Source organism: Oreochromis aureus, linkage group 11 (genome assembly GCF_013358895.1).
Source record: "Oreochromis aureus strain Israel breed Guangdong linkage group 11, ZZ_aureus, whole genome shotgun sequence".
Lineage (NCBI taxonomy): Eukaryota > Metazoa > Chordata > Actinopteri > Cichliformes > Cichlidae > Oreochromis > Oreochromis aureus.
The window spans coordinates 23,178,274-23,196,956 of record NC_052952.1 but is presented as its reverse complement, the minus strand read 5'-3'; the positions used below and the strand labels follow the sequence as shown (position 1 = coordinate 23,196,956).

Below are 18,683 nucleotides of genomic sequence, written 5' to 3'. Positions count from 1 at the left end.
AAATACTATAGAGGTTTGAGAGCATCTGAAGAGAAACCCATTCTTTGGTAGTGGTGGGTGCAGTTTAGGTCACTCTAAACCCAAGTTAAAAATGCTTAAACTGCACGTTCTCAACCACAAAACGCCAGTTCATCATACTTTTGTCTGTAGTCAGGATGTGAAAATATAAAGAGAAGTTGTATAATGCAAAAGGACAGACCACACTTTATTTGACAGAAAGACAATTATTTATTTGCCACAGCAGAAGTAACAAAGCATTTCTGTTCAAAAATAAAAACAAAATAAAACAAGAATCACCCAGATATCACCCTCACCAAACTGAAGGAAAACAAGCTGATTTGGTGCTTTTCCTTTTTGTAACACACATTTGTTTTTATTCTTTTTGAATTCACTGACATTTTCTCTTATTGTGGGTGTTTAACTCTTTTGTCCTCACTAACAGGTAGAGGAGGAGTGATGACACCAAGCTGCAATCATCCAATGAAAGAAGAGGGGACCGGAGGCGGCAGTGACCACTGATGGCAGTGGAAATCAATAGTCGGGGTTGAAGCAGGTTTTCTGAAATCATTTGTGAGTTAAACTTGAACAGATGGCTGACCGATCATCAAGGCTCAGGAAACAAACATTTTTCCTCTAGGAAGAAGAGAAATAACAATTTAACATAAACCAGTGACACACTCCTGGGCCTGATCAACCCTGGCAGGGCCTCCTTGGATGAGGGTGTCTAGTGATAATGCCCGAAACACCCGATGAATCCAAGGTCCACTACTGACGATGTGTCCCAAATCTTAATATGATAATCTAAATCAGATCTGTGGTCGCAAATTTTGAAGCCATCGTGATAACCTTCTCCCACAACGATGTGGAGATCCAACCCTTTTAGATCCAATTAAAATCAAGACACTCAAAAAGATGCTCTGTACAAGAGTAGAATTCTTGGAACAGAGTTTAATACATTGAATCATATGAACAGCAGGAAAAATACATACAGACATTTAGCAAGAGAGTTACATAGCAGAAAGCAAGCAAAGCAAAACCCCGGGGTGTACAGCCTTAACCACAGACAGTAGAGCAACACAGAGACGGACAGAGAGTAACAGCAGAGGGGGAAAAAGTGCTGGGGGTGTCCTCTGGTCCCCTAATATATAGGGACCAGTATCCCCGCCCCCTGCTGCTGGATAACTTTCCCACCTGTCCAAACACAGCTGCAGGGGTCAGGTAGCGGCCAAGGTCTTGGCCAGAGGCCACTCAGGACTCCGGCTACCCTTTCGCTTTGGCTTATCACAATAGGTCATGACACGGTCAAACATCACACATTAATCTAATCCTAATTATTAAATCTTACACAGCAAGTGGCACAATCTTATAATATATAATCTTATAACTACATAGGTTACATGCTTAAAACACTTCAGTGTAGTTCAAAGTGTGTGTGTGTGTGTGTGTGTGTGTGTGTGTGTGTGTGTGTGTGTGTGTGTTCAGGATCTCTGTTACAATGTTACTGTTTTGGTTGTGCCGCATGAAAGACGTTGAGTGTGTATTAGGGAAGGTTAGTTACCCGAGCTGGAGAGTGAGTTATTCAGGAAAACACTCAGCAGCATTAACTGCCCTGTTACTGTAAAACCTTAATAAACCATGGTGAAGCAAAATGTCTTGTGCTTAAGGCTCTACATGAAAGTTAAAATATATATGTTCAGTGCACATAGATATATAGGTATACATGTCATACAAAAATCCACCACAGATCTCTAATCCCTAAACCTAACCAAGAAAGAAAAAACGGCAGATTAGCTTGGGTAAAAGACCGGAAGTTGTGGCACACAACGATGTGTGCTGCTGGTAAAGTTTCTGGGCTGCCTTTCCTCATAACAGGCATCCCTCAAGATTCTCTCCATTCAAAGCAATGCAATATCAGGGACTATGACATCTAGGCCTTTTACTGAAAAAGAGTGTTTGATGTGAATATAATGACGCTGATAATGCCCTTGCAGTGACTGTTTGTGGCTTCTAGAGAGTGAGCTTTCAGACCGATTGATATTATTTCTCCCCAAATTGCTGATTTGAAGTTATTTGATGTAAAGTTTCCATGTAAAACATTAAGTTTATTGAAATCTGGTGAAATTAAAATTTAATGGATTTTTAATACATTTGTTATACATTCATAAAATGACCCTAAACAATGTTTTATAAACTAAAACCCCAGCGCCTGTTTAATCCAAAATACAGATACAATAATAAATGTTAGTTTCCCATGCATGATTTATGTTTTCTGTTATACATTAAGGAAACCAACTTCCTGCCCCTCACCTCACCACATAAAGCCCCTGAGATGCAGAGGCATGTTCTTCAAAGTGCAAAGTAAATGAATGTATGCAGTTCTGCAGAAACACCTACTTGCTTCACGTTTAGGCTGTTGTCTCAACAGTGTCTATTTATTACTTTATAAACCGGAAATAAATCAATCAAGTTAAGGGAACATTTTTCAGAGAAATGAACTGGAACTATTTTATTTAAAACTAGACCCAAGAAGAACCAGTAAATACCCGGCCATACCCTCCATAGTGTGTGCATGCCCCTGTGTGTATAAAGGGCCATAATTTCCCTGTTCAGAGTTTATAAGCTGAGCCAGTCTCCCAGGTAAGGTAGATGTTTATACTTATCCAGCTTCACTTGAGGAGTAGACTAACATTAAAGAAACTGAAGCCAGAATTATGGCAAACATAATAATTAAGAAGTTCTTATTTTTTTCTTGTGATGGAAATACTTATACTAGTGATGCATTAACTGTACCTGATCTTATCCTCAGATTGTCTGACAGATGTTTCAAGGTTTGATTCTGGTGTTAAATTTAACATTTCTCTTCTTGTTTTAAAGCTTCCTTACATGCATCTATTCATGAAAGACTTTAAATATTCAGTCTGTGTCTGCTCTGCAACTGGTGGCTCAGCCAGTAATTTGGACTGTTTCAGAACAGAAAGAAAGTGTTTCCAGGATAGTCACAGTAAATTAACTCTCACTTTACAAAATATTACCTCTATTAAAATTTAGGTTAGTTTTGAGCAGATTTTGCCTCTTTTAGTATAGTTAGGGTAAAATAAGATGGAAAAAAAATCAGGAAATTCCTAGTGAACACATAAGAACACAGTTTGACATAAAAACAATGATTTATTAATCATAGCAGGAAGGAAGAAAGAGTTTCTTTAAAAAAAAAGATTTATTTCTTTATAAGAATTCGGTGAAGTGCATTTATGAATTTAATTTGTGTGCTCTTTAGCGTTCATATATGAGAAAGTTAGAACAACAAGAATCAGTTACACATTCAGTGAAAAATCACTTTGAACAGGAGTTCTGCAAAAACTGAGCACACAATGGCAAAGGTGGTCTTTGGGCTATCCTTCGAGCTGCACAGTGAAGCTGTTGTTGTTGATGTTGTAGGAGGCGGCTCTGGAAAGGAAAACACACGTTTGTTTTTCTTTTGATCACAAATACAGGAGTCTTCATTTCCAGTGTCTGTGTATTACCTTGGACTGTGATGGTCAGATCCTCACTAAGCCGATTGCTGCCACAGGTGATGATACACTGCCAGGTCCCATCATGTGAGCTTGTTACAGGTTTGAGTTGAGCTGTTGGTGACCATTCAGGTGAACCTACATTTGGGCTCCTCCACTTCACTTCACAACCTTCAATGAGACCTTTCACGTCACACTGGAGCGTTGCCTCGCTGCCCAGCAGGAGATCAGCAGAGGGAACGACAGAGACCGACACTGTCAGCAGGAGGTGAGGATACAGTGAGAAGCATAAAGAGTAAGAGGAGGCCATGCTGAACAAAGGACTTGATCCAAATTCATTAGACACATGAAAAAAACTCATAACATCAGAAAAAGACGATGGTTTACTACATCTAAGTGGAAAAATGGTAACCTTTCTTTCTGCACTGCAAAACACTTTAGGCCAGATTGTACAATAAGCTTTTTAAACTAAGTTAACTTAAACACCTGCCATACCCATCCCTGCCCACCTCTTGAGTCCACCTCTGTTCAGGGAGTTTCTGATGATGTTCGTATGGAGTACAAACGTTTAACAGGAATTTAAATGTTTGTGATGGATGTTGGATTATGGGAAATGTAGGACTCTATGGTTTCAAGACTTGAACTTTCAGTACTGTAACCTGGATTTTGCTCTCTGCTACTTTGATTTGTCCCCTAAAATTCATGGTAAAATTGCTGGAATGTTCCTGTGTGTGTGTGTGCACTTGTAAAAAGTAGATTTTAAATTGATGTATATTATTTTCCATTAAAACTGACCTACAAAAGTAAATCGCACAACAGCACCAATGTTTACCTGAGAACAAAGAAAGTGAATGTTGATGAACTGTCCCATCTGCCGAACATGTGAACCGTCCAGCATCTGTTTCTTTCACACTGGAGATTTCCAGATTCGTCTGTCTCACGACTGACCTCCGCACAAGTTCAACAGCGCCTAACATAGAAAATAAAAATATGTTCTAATATAATGTAATCATCATATACTGATGTTTACTGTTAAGTATTCTGAGATACTCAAGTACCTCTGCGAGTGAAGCCTCTCTGATCAACACTATGAAGAAAGTCATTTCCATGAAACCACTGCAGAGAGCGTCTGTAGCTGCTGACCCCACAGTTTAATGTGACTTTCCCCCCGACTTTTGCAACAAAAACTTCACCTGCAGCCGAGAGTGCACCCAGCACTGAAAAGAAGACAAATGGAGTCAGCAAACACTCTGCTTAGTTACATCAAAACTATTCAAAAAATTAAGGGAATATTTGATAATCACAGTATAACAAAGTCAGTTAAATTTTAATCTGTCCAGTTAGGTAGCAAAAACCATTGAGAAATGTTGGGATTAAGTGTCGATATTTAACAGAAACCATTTCACCGACTTCGGTCCAAATAAAAACGATATGAGTAACACTGGAAAGGAAACGACAAGGCAACTTTGAAACCAGGAATGATTTAAAAGGTGGTGGCCACTGAGGTAACCACTGCCCTCTCCTTTCCAATCAGGACTTATTCTGTAGTTTCACTTTTCCTTCATGCCCTTCTCACTGCTGAGACGTCACTTTCAGCCTGTTCAGGACTCACAGTATTTTCTTCCGGAAGTAACTTTACTCACCAAACACAAACCACACCAGCATCTTCATTCTGAGGGTTTAAAAAGTTTGTGTTTAGATAAATTGAATGTGAACATTTTCACCTCATACACAGTCACAAAGAGATTCTAAACCTCCACACCCTCGATCTACTTCCATCTTGTGTACTTGTTTGTGGTTGTTAGTTTATTTAAACCATATCCTGTAAAACCGCTTCAGCTTTGTATGTTCAGCAGAAAGGAGAAGCTTTTTAAAAAGAACTGGTTGCACAGTTTTGTTTCAAGTAAAGGGAGAGAGTCAAAATCTAATAATGAAAAAGTCCCCCATTTTCTCAAGATCTTTTTACCTCATTTGCATCAAAGAATCTGCCAAAATTCATGCTAGGGCTAAACAAATTGAATATTTTTGGTGTTTAATTCCAATGACTGACAAAAACACAAGTTTACAACTTAAGTCTTTTACCCTGAAATATTAAACCATCTATATACAGCAGGAGTGAAAATGAGATTTAATCATTTTATTCTTTAAATATTTAAACTGTATTTGCTCTGATACTGGTGCTTCTGCCAGCAAGTTCAAACAAAAAGTGATGTTTTTCCACAATAGTCACATCAAATTCATTAATGTCCAATTTTATGACGCAGGTTGAGCACTTACCTTAATTCTGAGCAAATTCTGTGTCTTTTAAGCAGTTAATGAATCCTCTCTGTGCTTCACTTCACCAAAACCACGAGCACAAGGACACAAATACTATAGAGGTTTGAGAGCATCTGAAGAGAAACCCATTCTTTGGTAGTGGTGGGTGCAGTTTAGGTCACTCTAAACTCAAGTTAAAAATGCTGAAACTGCACATTTTCAACCACAAAATTCCAGTTCATCATACTTTTGTCTGTAGTCAGGATGTGAAAATAAAAAAGAGAAGTTGTATAATGCAAAAGGACAGACCGCACTTTATTTGACAGAAAGACAATTATTTATTTGCCACAGCAGAAGTAACAAAGCATTTCTGTTCAAAAATAAAAACAAAATAAAACAAGAATCACCCAGATATCACCCTCACCAAACTGAAGGAAAACAAGCTGATTTGGTGCTTTTCCTTTTTGTAACACACATTTGTTTTTATTCTTTTTTTTTTTTTTTTTTTTATTCACTGACATTTTCTCTTATTGTGGGTGTTTAACTCTTTTGTCCTCACTAACAGGTAGAGGAGGAGTGATGACACCAAGCTGCAATCATCCAATGAAAGAAGAGGGGACCGGAGGCGGCAGTGACCACTGATGGCAGTGGAAATCAATAGTCGGGGTTAACAAAACCAGTGAAGGGACTCAACAAAGTCGCTAATGTTTGGGACTTGTTCCCTGAAGCAGGTTTTCTGAAATCATTTGTGAGTTAAACTTGAACAGATGGCTGACCGATCATCAAGGCTCAGGAAACAAACCAAACCTGCTCTCTGAACAGACCTGTGGTTTGTAATCGGAGGATTTCAAGAAAAATATCAGCCCAACATCTCATCTGTACATCTGCACCAATTTATTGAGTGTGTAATACGCAATCTGAGAGACTTATTTACACTTTTGTCAGTTGTGAAGCGTGCCGGGACTTTTGTAAGAGCTTGGTGGAGTGCAACTATGAATTTTGTCATGGGTGTTTGTTAGCGTTCACGCATCTTCTCGTTCACCTAAAGTGTAACGCTGCTTTGCTTCATTCAGCCACCCTGCGGTAGAAGTAGAGGTATCCCAGGTCTTTGGGAGGCTTCTCTGAAGCGCACACCTTCTGATCGTTGAAGATCACCCATCTGTGAGACACAAAGACAAAATACAGTTTACAAAGGCCTGTTTAACAGCACCTCCAAATGAACAACTCTTTTCATTAAAGCACACATTAAAGCAGGACTCATTAGTAGAAATTGATCCATTTTCATTATTAAGACATGAAACAAACATTTTTCCTTTAGTTATGTTGGTGACAGATGGATATAAATCCTTCAAACCTTCACTTCTTTGACAGATTAACACGTCAGACTGTGCACATCAGCAGCCATGAAATGAGTTTTGTCAGAGCAGATGTGGAGTATGGTGCCCCCTGCTGAAACCCCTCAGAAGCTACTTTATTATCATTTCAATGCAATTCTTTACAGATATTTAGCCTGCACTAGAAAATAAATTAATTAAAAGTCAGGGACCAGGAAGCACATTTAATAAAAAGTTTGTCAGGAATTTCTTTGTGCGAGTGGGGACATGAATGCAGTAAATCACAGTTATTTTGTTGCGGTATTAGCCAATATGAACATGAAAGACTGGCTGAGCTAATCTGAAAAAGTATGAAATTACATTTAAGGAACTGGAACTGGTCTGGTTTGAGCAGCAGAAAGAGACTCATGAGTCTCTTTCTGCTGCTCAGGTGAGAAATGTTGGGAACCACCGTCGCAAACCTCATAATGTGTCTAAAATACTTACTGCTGGTCCTTCTTGATGTGGGCGACATAATGGCCACACATGGTGCTCGTCCCCATGTGACTGATGAATGCAAACAACTCGTATTCTAAACAAACAAGAGAAAAAGAGATTGACTGTAATTGTAAAAAACACATTAAAGCACTTTATTAACATAGTCTAAACTAACGTGAGCAGGCACAATCTGATTATAAACATTATTTCTCCTCTTTCCGTCTCCTCCTATGGACTTACTTCCTGGTCCGTCTCTGACGCGGGGTCCAGGTGGAGGATCCCTGCCGCCCTCGCTCTCTGCAGCTGAGCGACCTCCTTCAGACACATCCATGGACTCCAGGTCATCCAGGTGAGAGAAGATCCAGTCTACTGCCCGGTCCAGGACGTTACTCTGTGTGACAAACATCAGTCAAGAGTCAAATAATTTTTAAGCTTAAAGCTGAGTCTCTGTTGATCACAAATACTTCCAAGAGTCTAACTGTTAGAGAGCAAAGACAGCTGATGAAAGATTAGAGGACAGGAACAGCACAGAAAGATTTCTTAACATGCTGTTAGTATTTGCTCTGGGGAGAAGTAGCTGCTGTGGTTGGCTGCACTCCGAGTCATCAACCATTTCCTGAAGCTCAAATGTGTGCCAAACACCTTTAGATAGGCTAAGCTATATGAGGTTTTGTGAGAACTACGTCACCATTTACAAGAATCTTTCAGGAGTCCCTGAAGAGGGAGGAAGATCAATCCAACCAAGTGCTCACAATCAAGGTGTGTCAGTGAACTTCAATCAGTACCCTATGTCCTACCCCAAGCCAGATGGATCATGTAATGTCAAGCTACAGCTTTCATGCTGCATGCAGGCAGCTTTGGTCTAGTGTTTTTATATACTATAGATTTTACTTACTACTGCACTTGTTCTAGCCCTCAGTTCATCCTCCCTCTCCCTGTAATCTAACTTTCTTCTCATTGATTAAAAAGGAGACAGCAGAAACTGTGGGCCTGAGATGCTATTAAGGAGATCCCCTCTTTTAAGGCACAAAGCCCTCTTTAAAAAAAAAAAAAAAAAAAAAAAAAAAAAAAAAAAAAAAAAAAATCTGACCGTTGCTCGAAGTGCTTTGGTTGCCTGGTCTCGGCTGAAGCCCATAGAGACTATGGTCGCCAGGTGCTCCTCAGACAGGCTCTCTGTGGGTGTGGTTCCAGGTCCAGAGCTGCAGCCAGGCAACACCAAGGGGGCAGAAAAGTCTGCAGCCAATCAGAAGTAAAAGGGAGATGTGAAAAGCAATAGTCATGGTGAGATGGCTTGATTTTTGGTAAATCACTGTTGGTCTACACACCTGGATCATCCATGTGGCTCATGATCCAGTTCATGGCAGCATCAATTCCAGTGTTCCCCGTGTAATACACCGCTTTCCTGCAGGCCTCTAGTGGGAATCCCATTTCACATAACTGGGACACAGTGGAGTCATCGAGGACTGGAGCTAAGAGAGAGTTGAAAACAGCTGAATTACTTGGATGTCGTTTTTGGTACAACAGCACAAGATTTACAAAAGGAAAAAAACAATATGAAAATGAAATGTTGTAACTTAAATTAATGTAAACTTAAACTGATACTCAGCAAGAAACAGAACCAAAACCTTGTTTTGAACCAAAAAATGTTTTTTAAAAAGGCAACTGAAGGACGCGTGAGAACAGAAAAGGCAGAAAAAAAGAAAAGAAGGAAACAAAAGTGGGCGAATGAGAGTGAGAGGGAGGAGGGAAAGAGCAGAAATGACAGACTGACACAGCAGTGGGGAGTAGAGCGAGTCGTCCTCCTCGTTGCCATGGGAACCCAGGATACCTTTAACCTCCACATCTGGTGTCATGAGTGGGGGCGGGGCCACCTCTGGCAGAAGCTCCTCCCCTGGCTGCTGGCCAGTTGCACGTAACCCGCTCAGGTCCAGAGTATCAGGAACATCGATGCTCACGTCTGCATTAGAGAAAAGTCACACTATTACAAACCACCTGAAGTCACTCATCATCAAGTACAATTCAAAATATCAACTTCCTGTCAATTGCTAATGATGAAAGAAAAAAAAAAAATGTGTTTTTTTTTTTAACAATATATATCGATTTTATTGCAGTTTGAAATGTTGTGGTGGTTGTTTCCTAGTGAGAAATCTCATTTTCAGTAATCTACAGTTTCAGTAATCAAAATATTTTAAGCGTTTCTTTGCAAAATTTTAAATGTTACACATCTACGATTTTTTAATATTTTGTTTTACACTGAAGCATGGAAGCAGCAAGTATTTGAAAACAATAACAAACAGACAACCCCTCCTCCCCTCAAAAAGACCAACCAACCAACGAAAAACTGCACTCCCTCATCCTCAGAGTGGTGACAGAGTTCCCATTCACAAGTGATGATGGGTCAGTAGTAATGTAGGCACTGTCTCGTACTACTGTGGTGAAGGAGTTTTGTCTGTAGGGTTAGGAATACCCTGGTTAGCCTGCCACTACCATGACATGACTTCACATGGGAGGGATGAATAGATGTATGTACAGCCTTTGAAATCTCAACAATGTAGCATTGCTCTCTCATTTTATTTTGCAGCACCAGCATTTAATTTAATGTTTTTTTTAAATAAACAGCCTATTTTTGTAGGTTCTCCATCACCTCTTTTTCTAATAATGTCTGACTGAAGCAGTTCGGCAAAAAAAAAAAAAAGTAAATAGTAAAAAGGGTTCATAGTAAACCCCTCTGACGTGCATGTTTGTACACAGAAATTTATTTATTTATTTTTTTTTTAAATGTTTTCAAAACAAAAATGTAACCATATCTTTTGCTCACCCAGTTTTTTGGGCACCCAGTCAAGACCAAAGGTGAACTTCTTAATCTGGATAACCAGGTGGTCGGGGAAAGAGGCGAACCGGGTCGTTCTGATAAACGAGAGAAAGGCTGTCATCACTAGAGATCTTTTAAAATCTGTTCCAGTTCACTACTTCCATTGTGAGGGTGTCTCTCTTCATACTTGGTAGCAGTAGTTTTTCCTTGAACAGCCGAGCTCCAGAAGTCCGTGAGGATCTCTGGTTCGCTGAGAGCCGCCATGCACGCTGTGAAGGGGATTTGTGCACGCACTGTCGGAGCTGACGAGTCCCCCTCCTCACGGCGGCGCTCAGCCTCCTGAAGCTCTTCTGTTATTTAAAATAAATAAATAAATAAATAATAACAATAATAATAATAATAACGGGTTTCTGTTTAATAAAATGCTCAAGTCTTCAAGTCTAAATACTTGGAAAGATCAAAATGTTAATGTTGCAGAGATTGTCCTCATCCTCACCTGTGTTGGTAGCCTGGTCCATGGGCACGGGCAGCTGAACGATGTAATCCACCCGCTGTGTGTATTTGGCTTTCTGTGACTGCTGACACACAATCCGCTCCTCCACCAGAAACCTGAAGGCTTCAGACGGGTTGGACCCAGAGCGGCAGTTTCTCTGTAGGAAGAAGAAAATGGATATTTAAAACAAAATAAGAAGGAAAAAATTAAAAGTAAAAGACAGTGGGTGGCCCTTTAGCTCAGTGCTTTGAGCGGGCGACCACATGCCATAAGGCTGAGAGTGGCCGGCCCGGGTTCGAGTCTGACCCGCGGCCCTTTGCCACCCATCTTCCCCCTTCTTTCTGCCCCCACTTTCCTGTCCTCTCTTCCTTTCCAATAAAGTTGAAAAAGGCAAAACAAACAAACAAAAAAATAAAAAATACAGTGAGAGTGATACTTTACCTCCACCATGTTTATGAAGTGCAATAAAAACTCCTGAGCATCCTGTTGTCGATTGGTGGAGAACTCCGGGTGGCCCCGCCCGACAAGTGCTTTGAACATTTGCGGTGCTATTCCGATTTGGTCTCCCTGAAAGCAAAGCCGGAGCAGAAGGATTTCTCAGTTGTGGGAGCCATCAATAGTTGTACTATAGTCTCACTGACTTTGAGCGAAAATCCCAGCATAAGGGACGGATATTTTTTCAAACCTAGATTTCTGGCTCCAGTGTGACTGATTCTGTCTGCTTACCCTGGGTTCAGCTGCACCATTTTCCTCTCCTGGGTCTGGTGCTGGTTTGGAATAGTCTCCTGACAGCAGACCATAACCGAGCTTGGCTCTGTAATAAACAAACAAAGCTGACAAGCTGCACATCCAACAGGATCCCACAGCCTCATGCAGGTGGTGGATTTAAATATAGACCAAGATGTATTTTTTACATTTTTATTTCAAATAACAAGCTGGAAAATCTAATCATGGAGCTGATATTATTATCTGTGTTGAAAGGTTGCTGCGCAGCTACTGAAAAGCAGAGATTGTTTAGAATAAAGTAGATATGAGTTTAATGAAAACAAGAAAACAATAAAATTAGATAGCAAGTAGACTTAATCTTATTATATCAAACTGTTGATAAAGAGTCAAGTTACATGAGCTGCGTCGACCTTCTGTTTTCACAATAATGGATTTTTTTTTTAAAGCAGGCTCTTTAGTTGATTTCCTGCTGTGCTACTGAAACAACAGCAAACAGGTGTCGATGTAAGTCTGTCTAAAAATAGCACCTTTCAATAGAGAAAGGCAGTATTTACACATTAAAAGACAATTATCACACTTGAAAATGCAGCTGCCAGGAAAGCGCACAACTGGGTTCGTTGCTGACAGCTGGCACACTGTAAATGAGCCTGTGTATATTTATGCAGATGGCTTATTTGATTTTACAGTGTGTGACACCAATATCAGAAAGCCATGTGTGTGTATGTAAATACATGTGCATGAAAACTAAGGTAGCACGAAAACACATCTAACATTTTAAAAAGAGCCGCTTTCACTCTCCTGCAGTACAAATGAGGGGTGTTTTTGGACATTTAATAATTATACAAAAGCTTGTAGTTTAAAATTTAAAGGAATTTAAAGGAAATTTAAAGGAAACTCACACTTGGGTTTTGAAGTCCTGGGTTGGGTCGCTCGGTGCTTCATCAATTATCTTGTCGATATTAGACACGTACCTGTGAGGTATGGACAGAAAAGCTTGAAGGAAATTCTTTGGATTCATCTTAAATGTTAAAGCAAAATATCAGACAAATTTTCACCTTTTAGGTGAATATTGAGTAAAAAGCAACATTTTTAATTTCAGTTTGCCATAAGAAATAACATGAGACACACAGCTGGATGGGGACTGTAAAAAAAAAAAAAAAAAAAAAAAAAAAAAGGAGGTTACTGACTTGCTCTGGAAGTCTGGGATGGTGAAGAGCACTTGCATGACAGAATTGAGGTAGCAGCTGTTTCCCAGGTTCTTCATGCCAGTCAGGCCGGGGCCAAACAGGGGGCGCAGGGTGGTCCCCGACTCCTGGATCACCTCCCACTCTCCCACACGCTGATTCACAGCAATCTCCAGCTCTGTCATTGTCCTCTCAGTCTGAAAGCAGAAAAGCAAATGCAGTAAGTATGGTGGCTGCAATCACACTACGTGGACTGTGTGACTGTATCTGGCTTCAGGACTTTTCAGGCAGAGCTCAGTTAATCTGAGTGGTTTAGAAAGTGGGGACTGCACTGTTTGTGAATGAAACATTGTGTAATCTCGGTTTACACCATGTGGAGGAACACTTCTGTGGCCTAAATACTGAACTGTTAGCTGAGGAATACATTCATATTACTTGCCAAGGCCAGCAGCACCTGCTGTTGCTGTATGAATTCAGTTTGAATCACTACACCGACTGCTCCATCAGTTAACACAGAGGCCATCCAAATGACTATGAATTTCATTTCATGTCATTATTTATTTAAAAGGGACAATGCAATTTAACATAGTTCTAATGTGAAGCAAGAAACTGATGTGCTGCACAGAGTTTAGAGCTCTTGCTAATTTTCAGTCAAATTAAAAATAAATTTTACAAGACTCTATGCAGTCCAATTAAAAACTGAGCATACCCTTTCTGCTTCCATAGTAATTAAGAGGGTTTAACTGATTAACTGATTATCAGTAACAGTAAAAGATTATCATTGACCACTATAAAATCAGAGGATTTGACCATTTGTAGGCAATCACCCCAAAGTCAGGCCACATAATGCTCAGAGACCCCAAAAAACCCAAATGCTACATCTCAGACTGTACAGGCCTCAGTGTGTTAAACATTACATTTAATTACAGCATGATTACAAAATGTATGGTTTGTTTTTAAAGGTTTCCAGGAGAAAAAAAAAATATCTTGCTTAAAAAACACAGCACCATGGCTTAGGTTTGCAAAGTTGCATCTGAACTAGTCACAAGAGTTCTGAGACAATTTCCTTTGGATAGATCAGACCAAAGAGGACATGTTTGACTGTAATACACAGCACCACATACTGAGAAAACCAAACAGCATAAACATCTATCAAGCTCAGTAAAGGGTTGATGATTTGTATTTGTTTAGCAGCCATACAACCTGGGCCCCTCACAATCATCAAGTCAACCATGACCTTCTCTGTTACCAAAGTATTCTAGAGTCAAATATGAGGCAATCTGACCAACAAGTCAAGTTTGGCTGAAACTGAGTATTGCAACAGACCAGTGACACAGTTTAATATCGTTTGGTTTATGATGCAGAACTTTAACCTAAGATGATTTCCTCATAAGAAAGACAATTGTGTAATCCAAACTTGTATTTAGATATTTATTCATTGCTCCCCAAAATCTAATTTTGATTGTTCGCATGTTTATTTTTTTCCTCATTGAGCCAGTTTATCTTATTCCACTTTAAGCATGTTATAGCACATCTTTAATATTTGTGCTGCCATAACTTCTCAACTTAAGATAAACAAAGCATCTTATCTTACAAGTAAAGGGAAGATATGTTGCGTAAGAAAGCAAAATTCTTTGCAAGAGCCTTAATACAAAACCTTAAAGAAAAGTTTTTATATTAAGAAAACTGATAAACGAGATTAGGCAGTATGACTCATTAATGACACCAGGCAGGCAGACAAACTATAATATACCACTAACTGCTGTATTCTTTCTTCTGCTTTACTATCCCACAATTCTTTCAACCCCTCGGCTGTGCAACATCATTAGGGGTGTATAGAAAAACATCAGCAAGAAAAGAAATAACATTAGAGTACACAGTGAGAGCTACAGACATCTTAGACAAGACAGCTGTGTAGACTGCACTCTGCATAAGAGGGGAAGTAGGTGGCCAAGAAATAAAAGACAGCAGGGATTCAAAGAGGAAACAGGTGTTGCAGAAAATGAAACAAGGGGAAGTAGGTCGATATGATAAGCAGTAATAATTATATTAAAGCACTATTATATTAAGAACAACATTATATGTAGTTAACGAAAAACAAAAGCAATAATAAATGAAAACCAGATCAGAAGGGGGTGAGATATTCAATAAGAGAAGTATCTTTTTTAAGTGTTTTCAGCTCAGTAGCACTGCAACGTTTTTAGACCTTAATTTTTGCAACACCATAGAATCAATGGCTATCTAAGAGACAAAAGTAGGCACCACCATTATTTGGATGTCTGCAAAGGGGAAAAAAAGTCCCATATCCCTGTCTAAATTTACAACACTCCAATCATAAAGCAGCAGACTGATCAATACTTCTATGTACAAGACCTTGATCTAATGCATAACATTAAAAACCAGGAAGAAATCTGACAGCTCTCAACTTGTATTGGTCGATAAGTGAATAAATCCAAAATAAAATCAGCGAGAAAAACAAAACTTACTTTCTCCATGGTCATCATGTCAATGCCAAAGTGAGCCAGGTGCTCTGGTAACTTGGAATCGAGCACCATGTCGTCCTCATCATAGGAATACACATCTGGAAAAACAAAACAGCACAGGGACAGAACTTCAGACAAATGCAAAATCTCTGTAATTTATTTTTAAAGTTAATTAACACAAACCAATTATTATCAAATCATTTTTTCGCTTACCAGCGCCATCAGGAGTGATGGTACCGAGTTTGACAGCAAGTGGGTAACCGGTCTCCTGGTAGTGGAGAAGAGCATGGTTGTTGCCTCCAGAGCCATCAAAGTACCTGCGGCCACACAGAACTTTGCCATCCGTCAGGTTCATCCAAATGTTCTCCTGGAGGTCACACACCTCGCACCGCCAGCCACTACAACAGACAGAAGAGAAAGCCTCCAATAAACACACTTTCTGATATAAAGATAACAACCCTTTATAGAGCTTAAATGGCAACATTCTCTCTTTTACAATGTATTACTGAAAAGGGAACGGGATCAATATTGAATCAGTGGATTCTAAATGTAGAAAGGCAGTATCTTGACTAAAATAGATACACCTGTGGCAACTCTATAAGATTTATTGTACATATAGACAGCCAGCACATCTTTTATCAAATTTGAAGAGAATATGTGAGCTGCTGCATGGCAAAATTATTAAATAATAGAGCTTTGACCTCACCTGGGAGGGATCTTGACTCCATTGTCTAGCTGTTTAAGGTCAGCGGCATGCTTCGACTCCTGTCTCACCTCTCCATCCCACTGCTGAACTTGTAAGGTATGAGACACTGAGTCAGCTGCCATGATACCCGCCATAGACAGGGACACCTAGGTGGACAGCAGGGAGACACATTTCAAGAAAATCTCATTTGAAGTCCACTTGCTCTTAAGAACAGAGATTTTTCTTTAAAGAAAAAGAAAACCCCAAACAGACTGGAAGGAGGCAAAAGGTTAGATGATGATATAGTAGCACTATGCATCCTCTCCACACAAACAAACAGGCAAGTAACATGAAACGACACCAGAAATTATTCCCCCATGGTAACAAATACAGCTCAAAACAATAAACCAAACATTACTCAAAGAATACACATCTTACCACCTACAATCTAACTAAGTGATTTGATAAAACTTCAAATACTTGATAACTGACAATAGAAAAAGCATGAACTCTGGAAAATGTTGGCAGTCAGGTCTGGACATTGTCTGAAGTGAGGCAGGCAACTTGAGATAATCCACTCTGGTCGTGTTCTCACTACTGGAAATACTCTTGTGAGGTTTAGGCGAGATAGCTGCCTAGGCAAAGCATGTGGAGGGCAGGACACATCATGCCCACTGTCACTGTGAATTCTCTGGACAATTATTTGCACTATTTACACATAGGAGCATCCAGAGATCTCACACTTTGCACTAGGGAGCTGACGTGTTCAAAAACTGTTTATCATTTGATCTGACTGTGTCACAGTTGAGTGCTCACATCCAACTCAACTGGGAAACGAGAAAATGCCTTGTTTATCAACCATAAATCATAATTTACGCCTATATGCATGTCACCCAAGTTCTTGTATTAAAGGACTGTTGAAAAAGTTCACTTGTTTGCTAAGATAATCTAAGGCTGTGTGATTAAGGTAAAAATCATAATAATGATTATTTTGGTCAAAATCTTGGTGCAGTATTATTTAACAAAATTATAGCAAGACTTCAAAGATGGATTTATTCAACTTTCAAAAACAAATCAGTGGATTTCCTTTCATTTTAACTATAATTTGATGGGAAAAAAATACATGTGAATGTAAATAACAAAGAAAAGGGATGGGTTTCCTGTTTCATGCCACACTGTGAAACAGGATGTGGCATTAAAATTATTTTGTATCAGTTATCTTGTTTGATAATCAAGCATATAGTTATGAGATTTCCAACATTTTAAATGAATAAAGCACATCTTATCTTACCATCTACTGCCATACTGACAACCTGGGAAAAACCTGAACAGACTAGAAAACAAACAAGACCTCTTACCCGCTCTCTTACGACATCAGGCATGGTGGCCAGGTCCTCGGATGTCACCTCCTGCCTGTCTGGCAAAATCACCACTTTTACATCCTCCTCATATTGCTCCTGCTCTACATCAAACCCTCCTTCAATACCTGAAAAGAACAAAAACAACAAGGGTGGAAGCATATGTCCCTCTTGGAAAAAGCGATACCCATAGAGTTAGCCTTTTTTCTAAATACATGTATGCTTATGCACTCACCTATAGCCAGTCTGGTGGGCTTTTTCTTAGGTGGGTGTCCAGAGCCAGAGTTACCATCATCTTCCTTCTGTTGGCATTGGGAGTAGGTGAGAGGACATGTAAAAGGATGGTGCTGATAGAGATAAATGTAATTTAGATCACCGTATTTTAACCATAAAGTGTCCCACCTTGGCCTTACGAGTCCGGGTGATGTGCAAATAAGCCCTCTGACCAGAACGAGCATGGTGCCTGTCAACATACTGACTCCCCAAACCCAGGAAACTGTTCATGCACACATACAGGCCTCCTTCACTCTCCTGTAAAGGAAGCACAGACAGTGTTTAATGCTTATTGTCCTCTCTGTATATCTCGCACCACTTGCAGTAGACTTGCAAATTAAAGTTGGACGCGATCTATAAGTCTTAAGCATGTCACAGCATCAATTGCTACAATGAAAGTAACTAGCACTCCTGTCAATTTGCTAGCCTTTGCTGTTAAACAATGCTCGTTTATTTTAAAGTCCACAGAAAAATAGTGTCTCTTAAGTGTGACACACTCTGAGCAAAGGTAAATTTACATCATCAATAGTCCTGCAACAGTTGTGACTGACTTAGTTTGACAGCTTACTCAGTTAAACCCACAGAGCTAGCTAACAAGCTATAACCGCTAAGTTTCCATTACATTGCATTATTAGCTTAGCTTGAGGCTAACCTGCTAGTTATGTGAAATGGGGAAAACGTAGAAAAACAGACCATTAAAGTGAGACAGCACTGGCAAAACGTTACGTTAGTGTGAATCACGAAAGAGGAAGGGAATACAACACAGCAACACTGTTTATCAGCTGAAGTTTTGATTTACAAAAGGAAAAATGGCTCACCGGTGAGGAAAATGACAAGGCGCATTCGTCTTTGTGGACGCGGTCCCCGGGTTTCGGGACCCGAATTGTGGACAAAACCGACATCAAAAGCTCACCAACGTCCGCCATGACGAAGCTCGCTAGTTCCACCTTGCAGCGGGACACCTGCTCTGAGTTTGGACACCCAGCCTCTTGATACCCTGGCTCGGAAGAGTGTCCGTTGTCTGGCCCGTGCTGTGCTGCCTGTGTTTGCCTGAATGAATCATGAGACGCTGCCTTGTGTTGAGGGAAGGCCG

The 18,683-nt window shown here is 39.9% G+C and overlaps 2 protein-coding genes across 3 annotated transcripts; both read right to left on the bottom strand.

The window, feature by feature from the left end:
• Window positions 1–3,151: 3,151 nt before the first annotated feature.
• LOC116323811 (T-cell surface glycoprotein CD4-like) lies at window positions 3,152–5,936 on the bottom strand. The gene is made up of 6 exons (XM_031744273.2): window positions 5,787–5,936; window positions 5,153–5,181; window positions 4,568–4,726; window positions 4,342–4,479; window positions 3,522–3,764; window positions 3,152–3,444 (listed from the first exon to the last, which is right to left on the bottom strand). Exons 2-6 carry the CDS (start codon window positions 5,178–5,180, stop codon window positions 3,320–3,322), a joined length of 693 nt encoding a protein of 230 aa, XP_031600133.1. The 5' UTR covers window position 5,181; window positions 5,787–5,936; the 3' UTR covers window positions 3,152–3,319.
• A 120-nt stretch (window positions 5,937–6,056) lies between these two features.
• On the bottom strand, window positions 6,057–18,661 carry usp5 (ubiquitin specific peptidase 5 (isopeptidase T)). Of its 2 annotated transcripts, none has more exons than XM_039620194.1 (20): window positions 18,409–18,661; window positions 17,720–17,848; window positions 17,553–17,619; window positions 17,318–17,445; window positions 15,981–16,126; window positions 15,488–15,672; window positions 15,278–15,372; window positions 12,795–12,988; window positions 12,507–12,578; window positions 11,608–11,695; window positions 11,323–11,448; window positions 10,885–11,038; window positions 10,576–10,738; window positions 10,395–10,483; window positions 9,348–9,533; window positions 8,902–9,045; window positions 8,667–8,809; window positions 7,817–7,967; window positions 7,586–7,670; window positions 6,057–6,924 (listed from the first exon to the last, which is right to left on the bottom strand). In XM_039620194.1, the coding sequence occupies exons 1-20, from the start codon at window positions 18,514–18,516 to the stop codon at window positions 6,831–6,833; spliced, it is 2,547 nt and encodes an 848-aa protein (XP_039476128.1). In that variant the 5' UTR covers window positions 18,517–18,661; the 3' UTR covers window positions 6,057–6,830. The 2 variants fall into 2 exon arrangements, with proteins under 2 accessions (XP_039476128.1, XP_031600035.1); XM_031744175.2 differs by having other exon boundaries at window positions 9,405–9,533.
• Between the last annotated feature and the right edge of the window lie 22 nt (window positions 18,662–18,683).